An 18,370-nucleotide genomic window follows, 5' to 3' on the forward strand; every position below is an offset into this window, starting at 1 on the left:
CACTGTCTAAACTTAAAGAAACTCAACTGGCTTGAACTCCCAAACCTTATACTTCTACAACAACTAGTCATCACCTTCAAAATTCTCCATTACCCTTCCAACATCCCTATACTTAATAATGTCATTACACCTTATAAGAACCTCAAAACACTCAGATCAGCCAACAAACTATTAGTGACTACCTTGAAATCTCATAATAAATCAGGTGATTCCCTATTTGCAAACACTATCGGTTCATACTGGAATAAACTTCCCACTGAACTGACCTCCCTAACATCATGCCACCTTTTCAAAACAGATAAAAAACCACCTACAAATCCACTGGCTCTGCCCCTGCTCTAACCCTGACTGAGCATACTACTGTTTATTACTCTGAACAGTCTGCATATTTCTTTCTTTACTCTCCCATTCTTACCTAAACTAACATTCTTAACCCCCTTTCTGGTCCCTCACCCTTTTCCCTTGTCTCACTGCCTATATACCTCACTCTCCTGTTTAACTTTACTTTCTTAACAGTTAACTTGATTAAATACCATTACCCTATCTAAACATACTCTACCCACACTTTTCTTTTCCACTTATCCCTTTCTCCCTTAAGTTTTACTACCAACTTTTCTCCTTACCTTCTAACCTGCTTTCTTTAGCTTGCCTAACTACTAGCTTTCTTTTCACTCTGTGTAATACCATCACTCTCCTCTACCTCTGATCAATGATTAATTTTTACATACCTACACTTCAGATATCCTTTACTCAACTGTATTTTCTTGTGCCTGAATTTATCTCCTCAACCACATAACGTGAACTTTGATCTTAATCTTACTGTAACCTACTTAAGTTAGTTAAGACAATCTGTATTCTGTTGGGACATTTTGATTTGTTTGTGTTTTGTTCTCTGTTAAAAAGTTTGATCTACTTAGTTAAGTAGTCTTCATGTATTGTCGTAGTCTATTAGTGGAGCTTTTCTCCTCGGGCCTCTGCTGAAAATGGACATGTATCCAGCCAGACTAGCCCGGTTAACAAATGTAAAATAAAATAAATAAATAAATAAATAAATAATTACTTGCTATATGCATGTTCTACTGATACATATTAGAATAATTTATGTATCCTGGCATTATTGGGTGTGTGCACATATGATAATCAGTAATATTTTCCACACATAGACAAATTAGCTATAGCGGTACTAGTTTTGTACTTATTTCAGCAAATACTAATACATTGTACAACACTGGTACTGCCACATCAGATCAGAGGCTGCTGTTTAGCAGTTATCATCATCAGCAGGAGTAAGTCACTTTTATTTACCACATTGAGGAGTAATGCATAACTGTCACTGTCCCTGATTTCACAAACCTTTATTGATTTTGCTTAAATTTTATGTCTGTCTTTCACAAAATTTGATTTGCTGGTAAATCATTCAGGATTACAGATGATCAATAAGGTGCCTTCTGTGTGGAGTCTGCATGTCCTCCCTGTGGTCGTGTGGGTTTCCTACGGGTGATCCGGTTTCCTCCCACATCCCAAAGACATGCTGTAGGTGGATTGGACACTCTAAATTGGCCCTAGATGTGAGTGCATGCATGTGTGTGCCTTCTATGGAAGGTTGGGCGCCGGGCTGGCAACTCAACACTGTAAAAACTCCACTGCCAATCATGAGCGGACAGGTGATCCGCTGTGGTGACCCCTAACTGGGAAAAGCCGAAAGAAGAAAAAGAATAAATGCATACATCAGAGTTTTATATTTCTTACTGTCCAAAAATGCATGTTGATGCAAAAGGTGTTATTCCATTAACATTTTAAGTGAATCAGAATAATACTTAAAATGTGTTGCTGATTTTGAGCCTTTATTCTGCTATTATTTTTGACATTTTACTGTATTTCTCAGCAAAGAAGTTGTGAGTTACATTGTCTGGTGCTCTGCCAGTATTTATAAAACTCCCTGAAAAAGAAAACCATCCCTATAGATTGGGAGTATCATCTCTTTTTAAAATCCAAGGTTTGCACGGAGATCGGTCACTCTGGGCTGCTGATCTCTCTAGTACTTACCTTGCTCATGTTCATTATCAGCTTTATCCTAACATGGTGATATCATAGCCCTATTCAGGTGCATAATCGGGAAATGAATATTTTTTTTCCTCCTGATTTCTCCCCAACCAGCAGCAGCTTCTGTGCCCCCCCCACAGTCAAGGATGATTACCCCCCCCCCAAAGCCATGGGTATTGCAGGTACCAAAACAGGCTATGTTGTTAGTTTTAGTAGAGAGAATGTCCACCAGCAGAGTTTAACTAAGCAAGGGGCACTGTGTTAGTGGTAAAATATTTAATGGAATTATGAAGCCTGTTAGTTGATAACTCATATAACTAGAGATATCTGTGAATTTTAAAGGATATACAAATAAGAGTTATTACCCACCCTGGTTTATTAAGTATACAAGATTGTTGTACTAACTTTTTTTGGTTTGAAAAACATGTTACAAAATATCAAGATAAGATAACTTGGTGTGGTTGGGGTCCCCCAGGAACAGGGTGCCATGACCACAGGATTCACTGGTGCCTAAAGCTGGCTATGAGAATAGCTACATATTAGATTTAGTAGATAAATAGAAAACTAAAACAAGGTTGAAAATATGCATATAAAGAACAGAAATGCATTTTTAAAACTACAAATTTCTGACATATTTTTTCAAACTTTAAAAACATCTGCATATAAGTCAGTGATGCATTGAGTATAGGTAACAGAGAATGCATTTGAAATAGTTATAAAAAATAAAAAAAAAAGCTTTCAGTTAATTGATGAACAAAGTATTAACAAAAGTATGTACATGAACAAAAACAATGTAACACAAAGATGATCTCTATTTAAAGAAAATAAATAAAAAAGAGAGATGACTGCAAATGCTCACCTCAAATAGAACGTTTCAGATCTTGAAACCCTTTCTGGAAGATGTAAACTTGTGCTTTAAATTATAGGATTCCTTTACTATTTTATAAACATACAAACAAATTTGCCATTTTTTTTTTGCTTTTTCTGTGCAAGTGTAAGCTACTTAATCTTGTGACTTGTTTTTTTCTCTCTTCTACTCACCTGCCTCTCCTTTATGTCAATTTTGTTTCCTAAGACAATCATGGGGAAGTTGGAGTCTCTTGGATGGACTTTATCTAGAAAGTCCTCTCTCCAATTTTCAATAGCACGAAAGGAGTCCCTGTCCGTGACATCAAAGGTTAACACACAACCATCTGATCCCTTGTAGAATGCAGATACCATAGCCTTGAAACGTTCCTGGCCCCCAGTATCCCAGATCTGAAAAACATACAATGTCCGATGAATAAACTAAATAAATAAGTTATGAAGGAATGATTTATTTACTGAAACATCCTATTCATACAAAATACATGTTCATTTAAATTACCTAAAAACTTCTACCTATATCCTTGAAACTGGATGAATTTATTAAGACTTGATTTTTTATCATGAAAGCAACCAGATTCTATTTTCACTTGCAGGTATTATTTTAATGTAGGCTTAAAATCTACTATTTGTAATTTTTGCATGCTGCACACAGAAGACACAGTAATTACAAATCATATTCGAAATTTGGCATTGGTACATTTTTATCTGTAGCAGTTCTGGCAGCAGGTGTTAAGAGATGTGATACCATATAATGTTTTTTCTGACAGCACTTTCCCAATGTGATGTTATTGCTATGAATTTTAAAGCTGATTGGCTGGATAAGGGTAACGCCTAAATATTTTTGTTCAGTGACATTAGAGATTGCATTGTCATTGTTGTCTTTGAGAAGCAGTGCCTGTAATCTGATGAGTTTATGTGTATGTAGAAAATGTCATAACATTGGCTTTCTTAGGGTATATCAGTACTTTATTTTTCAAAGTCTAGTAACATAGGTCAAAGAAGTTGTTCAGTAGGGGAGATTCAAGGCAACTAAGTGATTTATGTGCATCCAGTAGGAGGCTGTCATTTGCATGCATTACTTGGGTGAGATTAGGGAGATCAAAAGTAAGATCATTAATAAAAAGGGGGGCCCCCAAAACGAGCCTTGCAGAACACCTGTATTGAGTGAAGCTTGAATAAATAACCCAAAAACTCATGCTATTACATTATGTATCTTGGTAAATGAGCTCATTTTAAATAAATTCTACAGTTATTTTTTTAAATATATGTTTACAAATACTACGTCAATATTGTTTTTGAAAGTACTTTATTGTTTCATATGGCTTCATGAAACAAAATTTAAAAATAAAGACCATTAGAAAGGCATAAAGAATCAGAATATGGATGTAATTTTACATTTGCCTCAGTTTTTATAAGAAAGAACAGTCTCACAAAGAGAGCTGCAACAACTGTTGGTTGTTCATTCAAATGAAACTGAAAATATATATCATAAATGAGAAATAGCTGATTCAAAGCACGGTTTGCTTTTTGTAAAGCCAGCAGTTTTATAAAATTTTCTTATGACAAAGATTTTAGTTATATAAAGTAAGGCTGGACTTGAGTTTTCTGACAATAGCTTTCTGATAAGGTTTAGCCATGCCAACATAAGTAGTCAACAGATACTATATATATGAGAAATATTAATACATAAATTCAGTGATATGGAGGCAATAACAAAACCGACCAAATCTGACAAATATTGATTTGCTGAGGTAAATTATTTTACCAAAATCTAAATCCTAATTTAAAAATTATAGAAAGTTATACATCAGTAAAATACTTAAGTGGTTTATATGAAGGATACAGAAAAAAACATGCATAAAAACAAATAACGTTTCATTGAAATAACATTACAATTTCAGTTTGTAATTATTTGGTTTTTTATTTTTAAACTTTCCTGTATTCATTTAGTCAAATGAAATGATTAACAATACATATGTGCACAGTTTAACATTTCATGCTTCAAAGTAGTAGACAGAGAAAACAAACACGATGCGGCTAACGTGTGACATATTAACTGTAACTGACACTGACATTACCAAATCTAATATGTAAAATTTAGTAGTAAGCAGGAAACACAGACAGTGAATTACCGTTTCTATAAACAATAAACATAGATTATATTAAACTGTTTATTTTAAAAGGAAAATCATAAGGATTCCGAGAAATTATTACTAGAAGTGCTAACTGGCTAATAGGGGTTGACTAATTAGCACAATGGCGATAATCTCTGATTCAGAAACAAGGTAAAGCTGCCACAGGGAACATCTTGCCAGCAGTTAATTACCATGTCTGTGAATCAAACTCTGCACTGTCAGACCTGGGTATGTTAGCCCTCCATACTAGCCCATGCCTCATGGTTGCACAAGTACCTCCCAAATCACACATACACAAGCATACAGACACCCATGCACACCCACGCATACATAGACGCACACATACACACCTACCCACACAAAACTTACACACACAAAAATACACATGCAGCTGCAGATACACTCACTCCCACACCGACAGGCATGTTCCAACACACACACATACACACACACTCTGTCTCTATCTCTCACTCCCATACATACGCACACACACAAACACACACTCACACAGATGGCTTTATGTGTCTTTGCTAGAATTAGCTACTCCACCAGCAAGGCTGCTGATCATGATATGGCCAGTGCCAGAGTAAAACCGTGGTGGACAGAGTAAAACCATGGTGGAACAGCAGTCTATGAATTCCCATGCTTACTATGCTGTGCTAACCTTTGGAGTAAAATCTGGTAAAACTTTAGAAATTCCAGGAATTAAATTAAAATAATAATGTAAACATAAGGTGATTCCTTATCCAAGACCTAGAGATGAAACTTTTATTTTTGCAATAGCACTATCTGTAAAAAAAGGCATTATTTCCTTCATGTATATGCAAGTAAGTGTTCAGTTCAAAAAGTGTTAAAATGTGTTTCTAATTATGTGCAATATTAGTCTGTCTACCTGCATGTCTGTGATATAATAGCTAGGTGTTACATGTGTAAATGCCTGTGAAACTAATCTATACGTTCTCTGCACATTGAGTCTGGAGAGATGGAATTTCTTTCAGTTTTTGCACTTGTGTGATTTCTCAATGACAATAAAGTTTACTTTGACTTTGACTTTGACTTAATATGACTCTGGTTTTCAAAGGTCATTGTTGCAACACTTTATTCCTCTTAGCAGTACTAGCATCATTTCCCTTATTACTTCATCATCTTGTGATATTTAATTGATCACTTACTGATGATGCGTTTCCCTTTTTGGTTTTCTTCACCTTATTGCTACCCCCATCACAACTGTTTCCAAGAAGCAGCATTAACAATAACAACAACAACAACACCAGAAAAAGGACTTTTCAGATATTTGTTTAAATCGTGACATCTTCAGGTCTGATGACTCTAAGGGGCTTTATCACAAAACATAATGTGGAAAAAAGTCACTTACTTGCATAAATATATATCCAAATGTGTCAGAGCAGAACAGAAGCTGAGAGAGCAAACCACTTAAACCAAAGGACAGTTGTGACTGAGCTCATGTGGTCTGCACAACATGAAACTGATGCTAACCATTTAGTAGGTGCGTATGGTCATGCATACAATTACTCTTCTCTATACTATAACATTACTCCCCTGTCTCATGTAAGTTCTAGCTGACTGGTAAATTTATTTTTCTACATAGCAAGGGAAAGAAAAGTTCTGCAAATGCCTTTTCACAAAAAGAGAATAATAACTTTTCAACACCCTGCCTGTCATTCCATGATTTTAAACATAGTCTCTAATCCACCATATCACATTACAGTAGTGAAACAGTCTGGAAGACAGGCTTTGCTTAACACACAGATAACACAGTTTTTGTTTACAATTAGTGGAGGGGATTCAGGAACATGGTGCATAGTAATAACACAGTTTTTGTTTACAATTAGTGGATTCAGGAACATGGTGCACAGTTCTGTACGGTTTGGCTTGTACACAGTCAAAGCATATGTGGGTTTCATAAAACAGAATCACTCTAATGTTAGCACTGTGAGGTGTGAAAGTTTAACTGCACATGTAGCATACCACCAACCATCATATAGTCACTGTCTGTCATACAGAAGGCAAAAGAAGGACTCCTGCATGGCTTCAGGTAACCCATAGCATCGACTAACCACTTCTTTAGGAAACACATTAATTCCATTGGTGATTTCTGAAGATCACACAACAGTCTATATTGCATACCCCTACACTCCCATGTTGTTACAGTAATGCATATATAAACACAATGAAATACATATCACAGGTCAGAAGAACATCACTGACCTATAGCCATACTATTTATATATAGTGAGCATAATGCTGTACAATCCATGTCCAAAGAACTATGATTGCTGCACAAAGCTGATGTAGCATAAGGACGGTTCAATATTGCAAGATCAAAGCTTTACTTAATTGAATAAGTAAAGCTTGAACTTGTAATATCGAAACCGTAAATTGTCAAACGACTGATTTAACCCAGGGACACACTTCCCTTAGCCGTTATGTGGAGTATGACCATTTCTCCAATTTGGAGCAATCTCGGAGTTGGTATATTTAGGTAGGGGTGTGTGGGGGGCACTGCTTCCCACATGGGGGGTGTGGGGGTGAAGCCCCACACTTGATTTCAGATGTAAAGTTTTTTTTTTTTGATTCAGCCAAGGTAAGTGTTTCCCTTGGTTGAATCGGCTGTTTGACAATTTTAGCTGTTGATATTACAAGATCCAGCTTTAGTTATTCGATTAACTAAAGCTTCAATGTTGTAATATAGATGCCATAAGGACATGGCAGTGTGCCTTTGACTATTCATTCTTTTACAGTCATGGCCAGGACTGATTCATGACATATTCAGCCTCCTTTGCCATACCTGTGGAGAAGGGATCAATAGCACAGTATACAAATGCAATATAAACAAGCCATTGCCAAACAGCTCTCTTAATGGATGTCTAAGTGTAACTAAGAAATACTTTCTAGATGTAAAAGAGTACAAAGACATAGAAGACTATGCTAGATGCTATTTGCTTGAATCTCCTTGTGTTCTGAATGAGTGTGCTTCTCAGCTGACAAGTATATTTTTTGGCACTATTTAACTGTTCAGAGTTGAATAAAACAATAATTGAATTCAGTTCAGAATACAGTTTGAATAAATTGCATTTATTTAAACTGTATTTGCTCTAATATTGCTACACACTCAAGTGTGCTAGCTTGCACTGCAATTGAATTGTTTTTAGTGCTGTTTTAGCTGTCTTTCTGTAAAAAAAAATTCTAAGCTTGTTTCCCGCCTTTCCTGCAACTAGTCTAGTCCAGATACAGATTTGCTGTAGTCAGGATTGTTTGTAAGCTTCCGAGCCCCCAAGCCTTTCTGTATTAGAGGGAAGCCTTCTAGCTTATCAATGGGAGTGGTAAGCACTAGGTACCTTAGCTACCACAAGAGGAATGGTTTCTGGCCCAGAAATTGTAGTTATTGGCCATTAGGGCAGTTTATCCATCTCTTTCAATTTTTTGGTTTAAAAGCCTGCATTTTAGCTTGTTTCCCTCTTTTCCTGTAACTAGTCTAGTCCAGATACAAATTTGCTGTAATCGAGACTCTTTGCAAGCTTCTGAGCCCCCAAGCCTTTCTGTGTTAGAGGGAAGCCTTCTAGCTTATCAATGGGAGTGGTAAGCACTAGGTACCTTATCTACCACAAAAGGAGTGTTTTTTGGCCCAGAAATTGCAGTTATTGGCCATTAGGGCAGTTTCTCCATCTCTTTCAACTTTTTGGTTTAAAAGCCCACATTTGCGCTTTTCCCACTTTCCTGTAACTAGTCTAGTCCAGATACAGATTTGCTGTATCCAGGACTGTATGTAAGCTTCTGAGCCCCCAAGCCTCTCTGTATTGGAAGGAAGCCTTCTAGCTTATCAGTGGGAGTGATAAGCACTAGGTAGCCTATCTACCACAAGAGGAGTGGTTTCTGGCCCAGAAATAGTAGTTTATTGGCCATTTGGGCAGTTTTTCCATCTCTCTCTCAACTTTCTGGTTTAAAAGCCTGCATTTGCACTTGTTTCTCACCTTTCCTGTAACTCGTCTAGTCCAGATACAGACTTGCTGTATCCAGGACTGTTTGTAAGCATCTGAGTGGTGCAAAAGTCTGCTCCTCAATTTTTCCCATAGATCTACTAGTTCTCTCCTCTCCTGCACTTTTACTAGCTTATTAGCCTAGCACTTTAAGAAACTTCTTGTTACAATTATTGTAGCACACAACAGTGCTACCAGCACTAAACATTCTACAAGAAAACAGATCCAGTACTTATTATTAATGCCCACCCCTTCAGGCATGTCTAAAGGTCAGTTCCCTGTGCTTTCTCCTATTAACCTGGTGAACCTGGACATCCTGATGCAATGTAGCAACTGCCTCATGTACACCGACAACCCTCTCCTCTTACCTCCCAACACTCAGACTTGCGAGAGATGCACTTATATAGCCAAACTGGAAGCCATGCACTCTCCAGCCAAGACCGGAATAGCTGGTCAAGAGGAGAAGGTCAAATCTTGTGCAACATCACATTGAACACATAGCCCTCCAGAACACACACCAGCACTCTCTTCACATAAAAACACAAACCACACATCCACTTTCATGGAGGCTCTCAATAAAAATCTACCCAAACAGCAGACACCTCCAAGGAAGAAATTCACTCGACCACCACAACACAACACTAATCACGAGACACATAACTCTTCTAAACAGTGTGCCACTCAACCAAAGCCTCTAAGGCAAAACAGCATGCCCAACACACCAGTCATAGGTCACTTGATAGTGAGGCACACTGATGTCCCACTCACTGGGTTGAATAAGGAGAAATTAGCAGTCAGCTGCTTGTCAGGTGCCAGGATCCACCATATAACACATGCACTCAGGTCCCTCAACAACAGGCTCAAATATGACTCAGTCATTGTACATGTGGGTGTGAATGACTGGAGATGCACCTCCCTGGACTACATGAAAAGAGACATGGAGGAGCTCTGAGATTATGTAGCCCAGGCGGGTATGACCCTAGCCCTGAGCAGCATCCTACCATCACCCAGAATGATACCACAGTACAAGCAGAAAATGATTGATTTCAACAATTGGCTAAGTTTCTAATGTCATTCTAAGGGGATCTAGTATCTGTCTGCCTGGGATGACATGATTGACAGACCTCAATGCTTTGCCAGAGATGGCCTACATCTCTCACCCCTGTGCTTCTGGATACTGGCCAAGGCTCTTGCCACCCCTATAGTGCCTTTTTTAGGCGCTGTTCCAAAAACCAAATTACCACCATAACAGCTACAAACAAATGGAATCTGACGGTCATGCTGTTCAACGCTAGAAGTCTAAATCTCAAAATGCACTCACTTGAAGCGCTCCTTAAAATGGAGAGCATTGACATTTGTGCTGTAGCAGAGATCTAGTTCAAGGCAACAGAAAGCACCCCTACACTGCCAGGCTATAACTCTTTCCACACCTTTCAGCCCCAGAACTTGGACCAAAGCTCCAAAGGTGGCAGTGTTTCCATATTCATAAAGGATGCACACACCTCCAGACTGGTTGTCCAACATAATGTATCAGAGATACTTCAGGTGCAGCTAACATTGGGTAAGACAGCGATTCAGGTTGTAGCCTGCTATATGTCCCCAACCATGTCCCAAGACTCATACTCCACATTCCTAAGCACCCTGGAGAATATTAGGTCCAACTTAACACTCTCATACTAGGCAACTTCAACTACCCCTCCATTAACAGGGAAAACTACTCATGTACCAATACACTTGCCCAATGTTTCCTGGAGTTCATTAATTCCAATGCCCTGGACCAGCTCATTCTGACCCCCACTAGAGGTAGCAACATCCTTGACTTGGTCACTGCTAACATGGGTGACCGTTGCTCTGCCCCAATAGTCAGCTCCTCCCTGGTTAGATCTGACCACAAACTAATCACCTTGGAAATCCAAATACCCCCCCCCCCCCGCAAAGGTAACTACCATGAAAACTTCTCCAAATCTGACTTTGGGCTCCTAAAACAGAGGTGGCTAACTTCATGACACCCATGCAAATGGAGAATAGTTGCATGATCGCTGAATCATACACCAATGCACTGTACGAACACGTACACAAATGCATGGATCTCACCATACCCAGTAGAACCAAGGAAGCCAATCTGGTGGTCCCCTGCCATAAACAAACTCTATAATAGAAGGAGGAAACTGATGCAGAATAAGGTGAAGTCCCAAGACTAGAAAAACTCCCTTATCAACCTCAACAAAAAGTTGAGATCCCTCATCAAATCCTCTAAAGCTAGCTATAGAAACAGAATTGCAGCAGATAGTAAAAAGAACCACAAGGCCTTCTATAGTTATGTAAAGAATCTCCACGGCAATACACAGATTTGCTCTGAGGTACTGCACAATGATACTTCCTATACCGAGCCAACAAATATTGTCAATACACTGGCCGACAGATTCAGTGCCAACTATACCTCTCCCCCTCTCCAAAGAACCAAGCACAATACCAGTAGATTGCCAGGCACTCAGTAGTACTGCTTCACAGGTTAAAACAGCACTATCCAAGGCCAAGAATACAGCTTCTATGGGACCTGACAATATCCCTGGCTGTGTTCTACATGAACTACAGAGTGAACGGGCACCACACCTGTGTGCCCTGTTCAATCACAGCCTCACCTCAGGCTTTGTCCCTACCAAATGGCACACTACTGCAGTCATCCCTCTCCACAAAGGAGGAGCGAATACAGACCCTGGGAACTATCACCCCATTAGCCTGACGAGTCTGATATGCAAAGTTATGGAACGCATCATCATGGACCTAATAAACAAGGATATAGGGAATCTCCAAACTCTGGATCCCACACAGTTTGGTTTTATGAAGAGTAGATCATGCCTGCTCAACTTGGTTGACTTCTTTGAGTCAGTCACCGGAGCTGTGGGTGAAGGCAAGGTGGTTCATACAGCCTACCTTGATCTGGCCAAGACCTTTGATACCAATCCCCACTTAGGAATCATAGTACAACTCACTAAGCTAAGCATCAACCCTTATGTCACTAGGTGGGTTGCAAACTGGCTCACAGATATAACTCACAGTGTGAAATTAGCTGACTCCAACTCAGACTGCTGACTAGTGAAGAGTGGAGTCCCACAGGGTTTGGTCCTGGGTCCTTTCCTGCTTAGTATCTACTTCTCTGAAGACCAGGCCAAATAGTTCGCAGATGATTGCAAGTTGGGAGCTATTATTAACTCCCCAAGTGATGTTGACATCCTACAGAATGGCCTTACTGAGACCAACGAATGGTGTCAGAACCATAGCCTTAAGCTCAATGCCAAAATATTTGTCGTCATCCCCTTTGGGAAAAAAACAGTTCCCATGAATTACCACATTGATGGTAGTCCACTGAACACAGAAGGCATTATAAGAGATCTGGGAACACAGGTTGACAGCAACCTCTCTTTTGATCAACACATTGCCACTGTGGTCAGAAAGTCCTTCCATGTGGCACATCTCATTACTAAAGGTTTTGCATCCAGGAAGAATGAGGTCATTGTCTCCCTCTACTCTTCCCTCATTAGGCCAATCATTGAGTACAATGCCCCATTTGGCATGTACCTCACTAGACACCTGCAACAACTGGAGAGGCCGCAAAAGTACCTCACAAAGAGGATCCTAGGCCTTAAACACTTGTCCTATATGGACAGACTCAAAAAACTCCAAATATTCTCTGTCTCATATCACCTACTTAGAGGCAATCTCTGCTTGACTTACAAAGCCATGTCTGACCCAGCTCTGTTAGAAATGCTACATCTAAAGAAATCCCAATCCCTCTTCAACACACACACTCCAGAGACCTCAACCTCATTACCACAATCAACAGAATGTACTGGAGGGACAGGTTCATAACCCCGAGACTGCCCATGCCATGGAATAGACTTTCAATACATGTCAAGCAGAGCACCTCACTGATCCTCTTCAAGAGAAATCTTGATGAGTGGATGGAAAGTAGAAAATTCACCCCAGGCACAACTCCAGTGGCTCTGCTCGACAGAGGCACTAGGAACTAAGGTTGGTTGCCATGATGCCAGGGTAATCCTATGGCTAGGCTTGTAAAGGCCCCAGAGCCATCAGCCTAGTACACACCTATGAACCTATGACTGTCTGATGTGAAAGATGGCTGCCAAACAAGCCTTAATGGTGGAAAGACTAATGTTAGCATCAAAAAGATCATGAAAACAAAGTAAGAAAATATGTTGCAAAAAGTTGTTTTAATAGATACAGCATTTCCCACCAGGAAAACTGTTTGCTATTTATTCAGTAACAAAGTAATAGTAGACCCCACAGTGCATGGTTAGGCATAATTAAGAGCTATTTTTGGTAGTAGAGAAACTATGCCATCAGCATCGGGACATGCAGCACTGAAAGGAAACTCTCTGAAGGATGCATAAGCAAGTTCTTTCTGAGAAGAAGGTAGGCCTTCTGGAGAGGAAATCAAGCCTATCTTGGTCAGAACAGAAGAACTAAAATCACCTTTACCACAACCTGTGCCACTTTTGGAATAAACTTCATTGTCAGAAGAAATGGGGTGACATAACGCATAAAGAAGACCTGGTGGTCATTTCTGCAACAGTGCATCCATGCTGTGTCATTTTGGTAACAGAATTAGGGAGAATGAATATAAACACATTTCACTAGCCAGAGAAGCAAAGGGAGTCACAAGCTGGCTTGCCCCACTACTGGACAAGTGCTACTTGTCCCTTGGAATATGTGCAGCTATAAGGAATCAGTGGGTGACTGAGAAGCCCTGAAAGGAAGGTGGTATCAGCTACAATGACATGCATGCAGAAATCCATTAGTTTCTATGCTTCTTGGACTGCCTACCCTCTAAATCACCTTTGCCACACCTTGACAGATACAGCTGACTGAGTGGGTATCCTGAAAGCCATGGACAACTTGACTGGAACACTGGGCTGATCTGAACATCTACTACAAAGCTGTCATATCGAACCTAGCATGAGAAAGCATGTAAATGAAAGCCACTTTCAAGCCCATACAAGTTTTGGAACACTGGACAGTGATATGCTGATAACCTAAATGCAGAACGTTTTGAATTCTTTCTTAGGTAAGAATACCCAAATAAGTTCTTGTACCTAGGGGGCAGCCTGTAAAACACAATACCTGTGCTAAAGATAGATACAAGATTCCAGGATGACCAGAACTCCTAAAGAGTGAAATAAATTGAGCAGATAACCCCTTCACCTGATAAGACAGCATTTGGAAAGTGCAGCTAGAAACCAATGCATGGAAATAAAAACTTGGTTCACTGCATCTGTTTGTTAGTATACGTATACACTTTGTGAACACCCATGAGATTATGGTAAGGCCAAAGGGAACTCCTTGAAATCAGCAATGACTGGCTCTTACTTGGAAATGCAGGAATCTTTGGGCTGGCCTGACTCTCTTGATGTGACAATGGGCAACTGTCAGATGAAACTGCACATCCAATCTACTTGTGATGAACTGGAGAAGTGAGCGAAGGATGACCACGCAGAAAGATTCCCTGGGAATAAAATAGTTGAGGTCATTCATATCTTAAATGGGGCTAAAGCTCCTCATTTCCTTTGTTGAGAAAATGCATTGGGAAAGAGTCGAAGTTCTTGGTGATCTATGGGGACCTCTTGGATGGTTCTTTTATGAGAAGGCTTTACAGCCCCTTCCTTGTCTGTAGGTTTTTGTTGGGGTGAGACAACTTGCAAGAGAAGAGAGCAAGTATATGGAGGTGTGAGAAGGGGGACTGTCTAACCTTGCAAAACATCTCATTTACTCCATCTCTTTTTGAACTTCCTACAATCAGAGACTTAGTGCGAGAGTTTCGTTTAGATTGCTTCCAAAAACAGGAAGGGTTAGGTGCACTATGATCCACCCAGTGGTTGGCCATGTCCACCAGAGTATTGCTAATGTTCCCAAACACCGGACCATTAACCTTGCTAGGAATTTGCATGTGAAGAAAGCTGACTCCCAGGTGACTCTTATGGCTGAAACCCTACTCAGCCCTGATTGCTCTACATCTGGGCAAGGAAATGCATCCCAGCATTCATAAGGCTTTGCCTTTTCTGTTTCATTCCTTTCAAATAATCCTTTGTATGTAGTGCATAACAAGGGTCATTTAAATGGAATATTAATAAAGGTTGCTTTAGTGTCCTTGGTAAAAAATGTCAAGTATAGCTAAGAGTGCTGGTATGTTGCTACATGAATTGCTTCTCATGCAGTCCCTTTTAAGGCTTCATATGCCATTGAGCTCAGAGACTGTTGAATGTTGCAGAGGTGGACACCTGGGACATACTGTCCTCTTTAAAGTCATTATCGGGAAGTTCATTCACTATGTGCTGCAACTTATTTGACAAATCATGCTGAAAGCATGTGGGTAAGGTAAGTTAGCACCCCAAAAGTCTAGGCTAAGAATGCACATGCGCACACACACACACACACACACACACACACACACACACACACACACACACACACACGCACGCACGCACACACACACACACACACACACACACACACACACACACACACACACACACTCTCTCTCTCTCTCTCTCTCAAAGTACAGCATGTGGGTAAGTCATTACCTGGAAGAGAATGAGAAGTTTGCAGGTTATACAACATTTGGGTAAGGAAATTTAACACGCCAAAATCAATAAGAAAGATGCAAATGCACACTAACAGTGCAACATGTGGATAAGGTACAGTAGCAACTCCAAAATCAAGTAGAAGGTTGTAAACACACACTGCAAATACACCATATGGGTATGGTAAGTCAGCACCTTCAAAGTAAAGGTAAAGGATGCAAACACATGCTTCTCAAACTGACTAACTGCTCTTGATTGTCTCTGAAGTGGGGGACACCTATACTCTGATGTGTGGGATTTTTCCCCCCAATGCTGCGTAAGAATTATGACTTCTAATTTTTGAGCCTCTATGCTGCACAGGAAGATGGAAAAATGTTTCTACTTCTTTTGCTGTGGAAACCATACTGTAAAGGGTTTCCAGTACGACACTGATAACATCCTGCAGGATGTCCTTCAATAGTGAAATTACCAAGGTGGAGTGCTGGAGAAAGTCTGCATGCCTCTTGCAGTGACCAACTGGTTGAAGAGACATTCTCATTTGAACAGGTCCCCTTCTCTCAGAACTTGGAATCCTTTGGATGAAATAAAGGAGAAATAGCTCTATTCTTACTCTTCATATCCTGTACTAGTGAGTCCCTTTCTTGCTCTACATGGAGAGTCTTCCTGAAACAGCTTTGCAGTCTTCTAATTAGTTTTGTCTTAGCAACAGAAGTCTAAACAAAGTATTCTGCTACAGCAGGCCTATCAGCTAGAGGTACAGATAACAAGTCTCAAGGGTGATGCTGGTGGGAGAAATGGAGGCACTGCATATATCAGGTCCAAAGACTGCTACCAGGAAGGTAAGGTGGCTGAAGGCATATAAGCAAAACCTGAACTGAAGGGTCCAAAAACATCTCAGTGGTTGACTTAGTTGGCACCTAAATAACCAATGTTCACAAAGCGAAAGTCAGTAGAACATATGCCAAAATAACCAGTACTGAATACAGCAGTGCTTAATAAAATGGCAGAGAGTAGGACAGTAATTGATGGGTTTGAGCTTGGTAGGTGGATAGTGCTAGGAATAAGTGGTCAACAGGTAGTGAATGTTGGCTTAAGTACTAATTTCATTAGCATTATCAGGAGTACTGATGCCAGGGACTCAGGCAGCGGTGAGAAAAGAGGTATCATTGCTGATGACCAAGCAAGATAACCTTTAAATCTCAGCAAAGTGAAAGTGTGAGGGACACTGACACTTTCAAGTATATTAATGGTACTGCTAACATAATGTAGTAAGTTTGAGGAATCTAAGAGCAGCTATTCACTGCAGGAAGGAAGAATAAGTGGACCCACCTCTGCTGTAGGGACTTCTCCAGTTATGGACTTCATAACAAGGTAATTTGAACATATGTGCCCATTTTTGCTGAAAGGATTTTTGAAAATACTCCTTAGGTCCAGTGTTTCATGACACAAACACACCCGATGGAGTTTAACTGAGACACAGCTGATTCTTTTAAACCTTTTTACTATAATTCTTTTTTTCCTTTGTCAAACTTGTATGTAAGATTTTAGCCAAAATTCAGATTTACTTCTAAACCCACTGTCTTCAAGTTTTCTGATCCTTCGATTTGTTGTCATCTTCTCGATCCTGAATCTGGAAGAAAAACAGAAGGGTGGGGGATGAGCTGGAAGATCTAACACTGACTCTGTAGTGCTGAGTCAAGATATCAAGAGGTCCTACAAGGTCTTCTTACAATACTTCTTCAGTCACAAATGGAGGAGCTGAATGTATTATACTACAGTCTTTCCTACTGGATATACTTGATATGCCTATCAACAGAAGGAATTGGCATGACATAGTTTTACTTTGTCCCAGAAGCAGATGTACTGAAAATATACCCACATGGCCTAGATACAATGGTAATAGAATTTACAAAAATAAGACTAAATAGAGAAAATAAGTGCAAGTTCAAAAAATCGCTATAAGTCAGTTTGTTAATCAAAATAAAATGCTTTCTCAGTTTTTGGCTGTAACTGTAGCAATCTCTCCGTTCTTATCTTAAAGATCATTCTTCATACCCTATTTTCTGATCAGAAATAAAAGTACATTGCAAGATTCTAGGAAAATGCAACTGCTCCCTCTCTGGTCATATAACTCTTCTGCCCTTTCTTCCCTTTATGTAACTTGTTCTGACTCTACTTTTCTTTGTGATTTTTTTCAGCTTGTCAGTTTTGAAATCCTCTTTGTATATAATGCATGTACATATTGTGTTTTGTCAGTTACTCTGTATATATTGTCATGTATCTATTACCTTTATACCCTCCAGCCAACGTTTGCATTGTGTGTAATATATGCATGCATTGCAATTCCTTATTCATTCTGCATATAATGTCATGTATCTGTTCTGTTTCCCCCAGGATGAGACTAAAATAGGTGCAATGGGCCCTGGTTAACAAATGCAAAATAAAATAAAAAATATAATAAAACTTTGAAATTTCAGTTTGGGACCAACTTCTTCCTTTGTACAGTGGGGAAGGGAGGGAACGGCAGCTTGAAAAATGTTTACATGCTGAGAAGTACGGTGGTAGGGCACCATCATTCCTGACAGTTTACTGCTGATACAGCTCTTTGCTGTTGAGTCAGACATTGGTTAACTTATACAGAATAAAGAAACACCTGACACTGGAAGCCAATAGATCAACTTCAGAACCAGGATTGCTTTCTAAACAATGTCATGAGTAATTTATATTT

At 39.6% G+C, this 18,370-nt stretch overlaps 1 protein-coding gene across 2 annotated transcripts in view; it reads right to left on the minus strand.

Moving 5' to 3' along the window:
- Positions 1-18,370, minus strand: part of RAB7B (RAB7B, member RAS oncogene family) — a 302,865-nt gene that overhangs the window by 101,176 nt on the left and 183,319 nt on the right. For both annotated transcript variants that reach the window (XM_044076843.1, XM_044076842.1), the window contains exon 4: positions 3,085-3,300. In XM_044076843.1, the coding sequence (XP_043932778.1) occupies positions 3,085-3,300 (216 nt within the window). The remainder of the gene's footprint in view (positions 1-3,084; positions 3,301-18,370) is intronic.

Source organism: Protopterus annectens, chromosome 7.part0 (assembly GCF_019279795.1).
Source record: "Protopterus annectens isolate FY-2018-M chromosome 7.part0, PAN1.0, whole genome shotgun sequence".
NCBI lineage: Eukaryota > Metazoa > Chordata > Ceratodontiformes > Protopteridae > Protopterus > Protopterus annectens.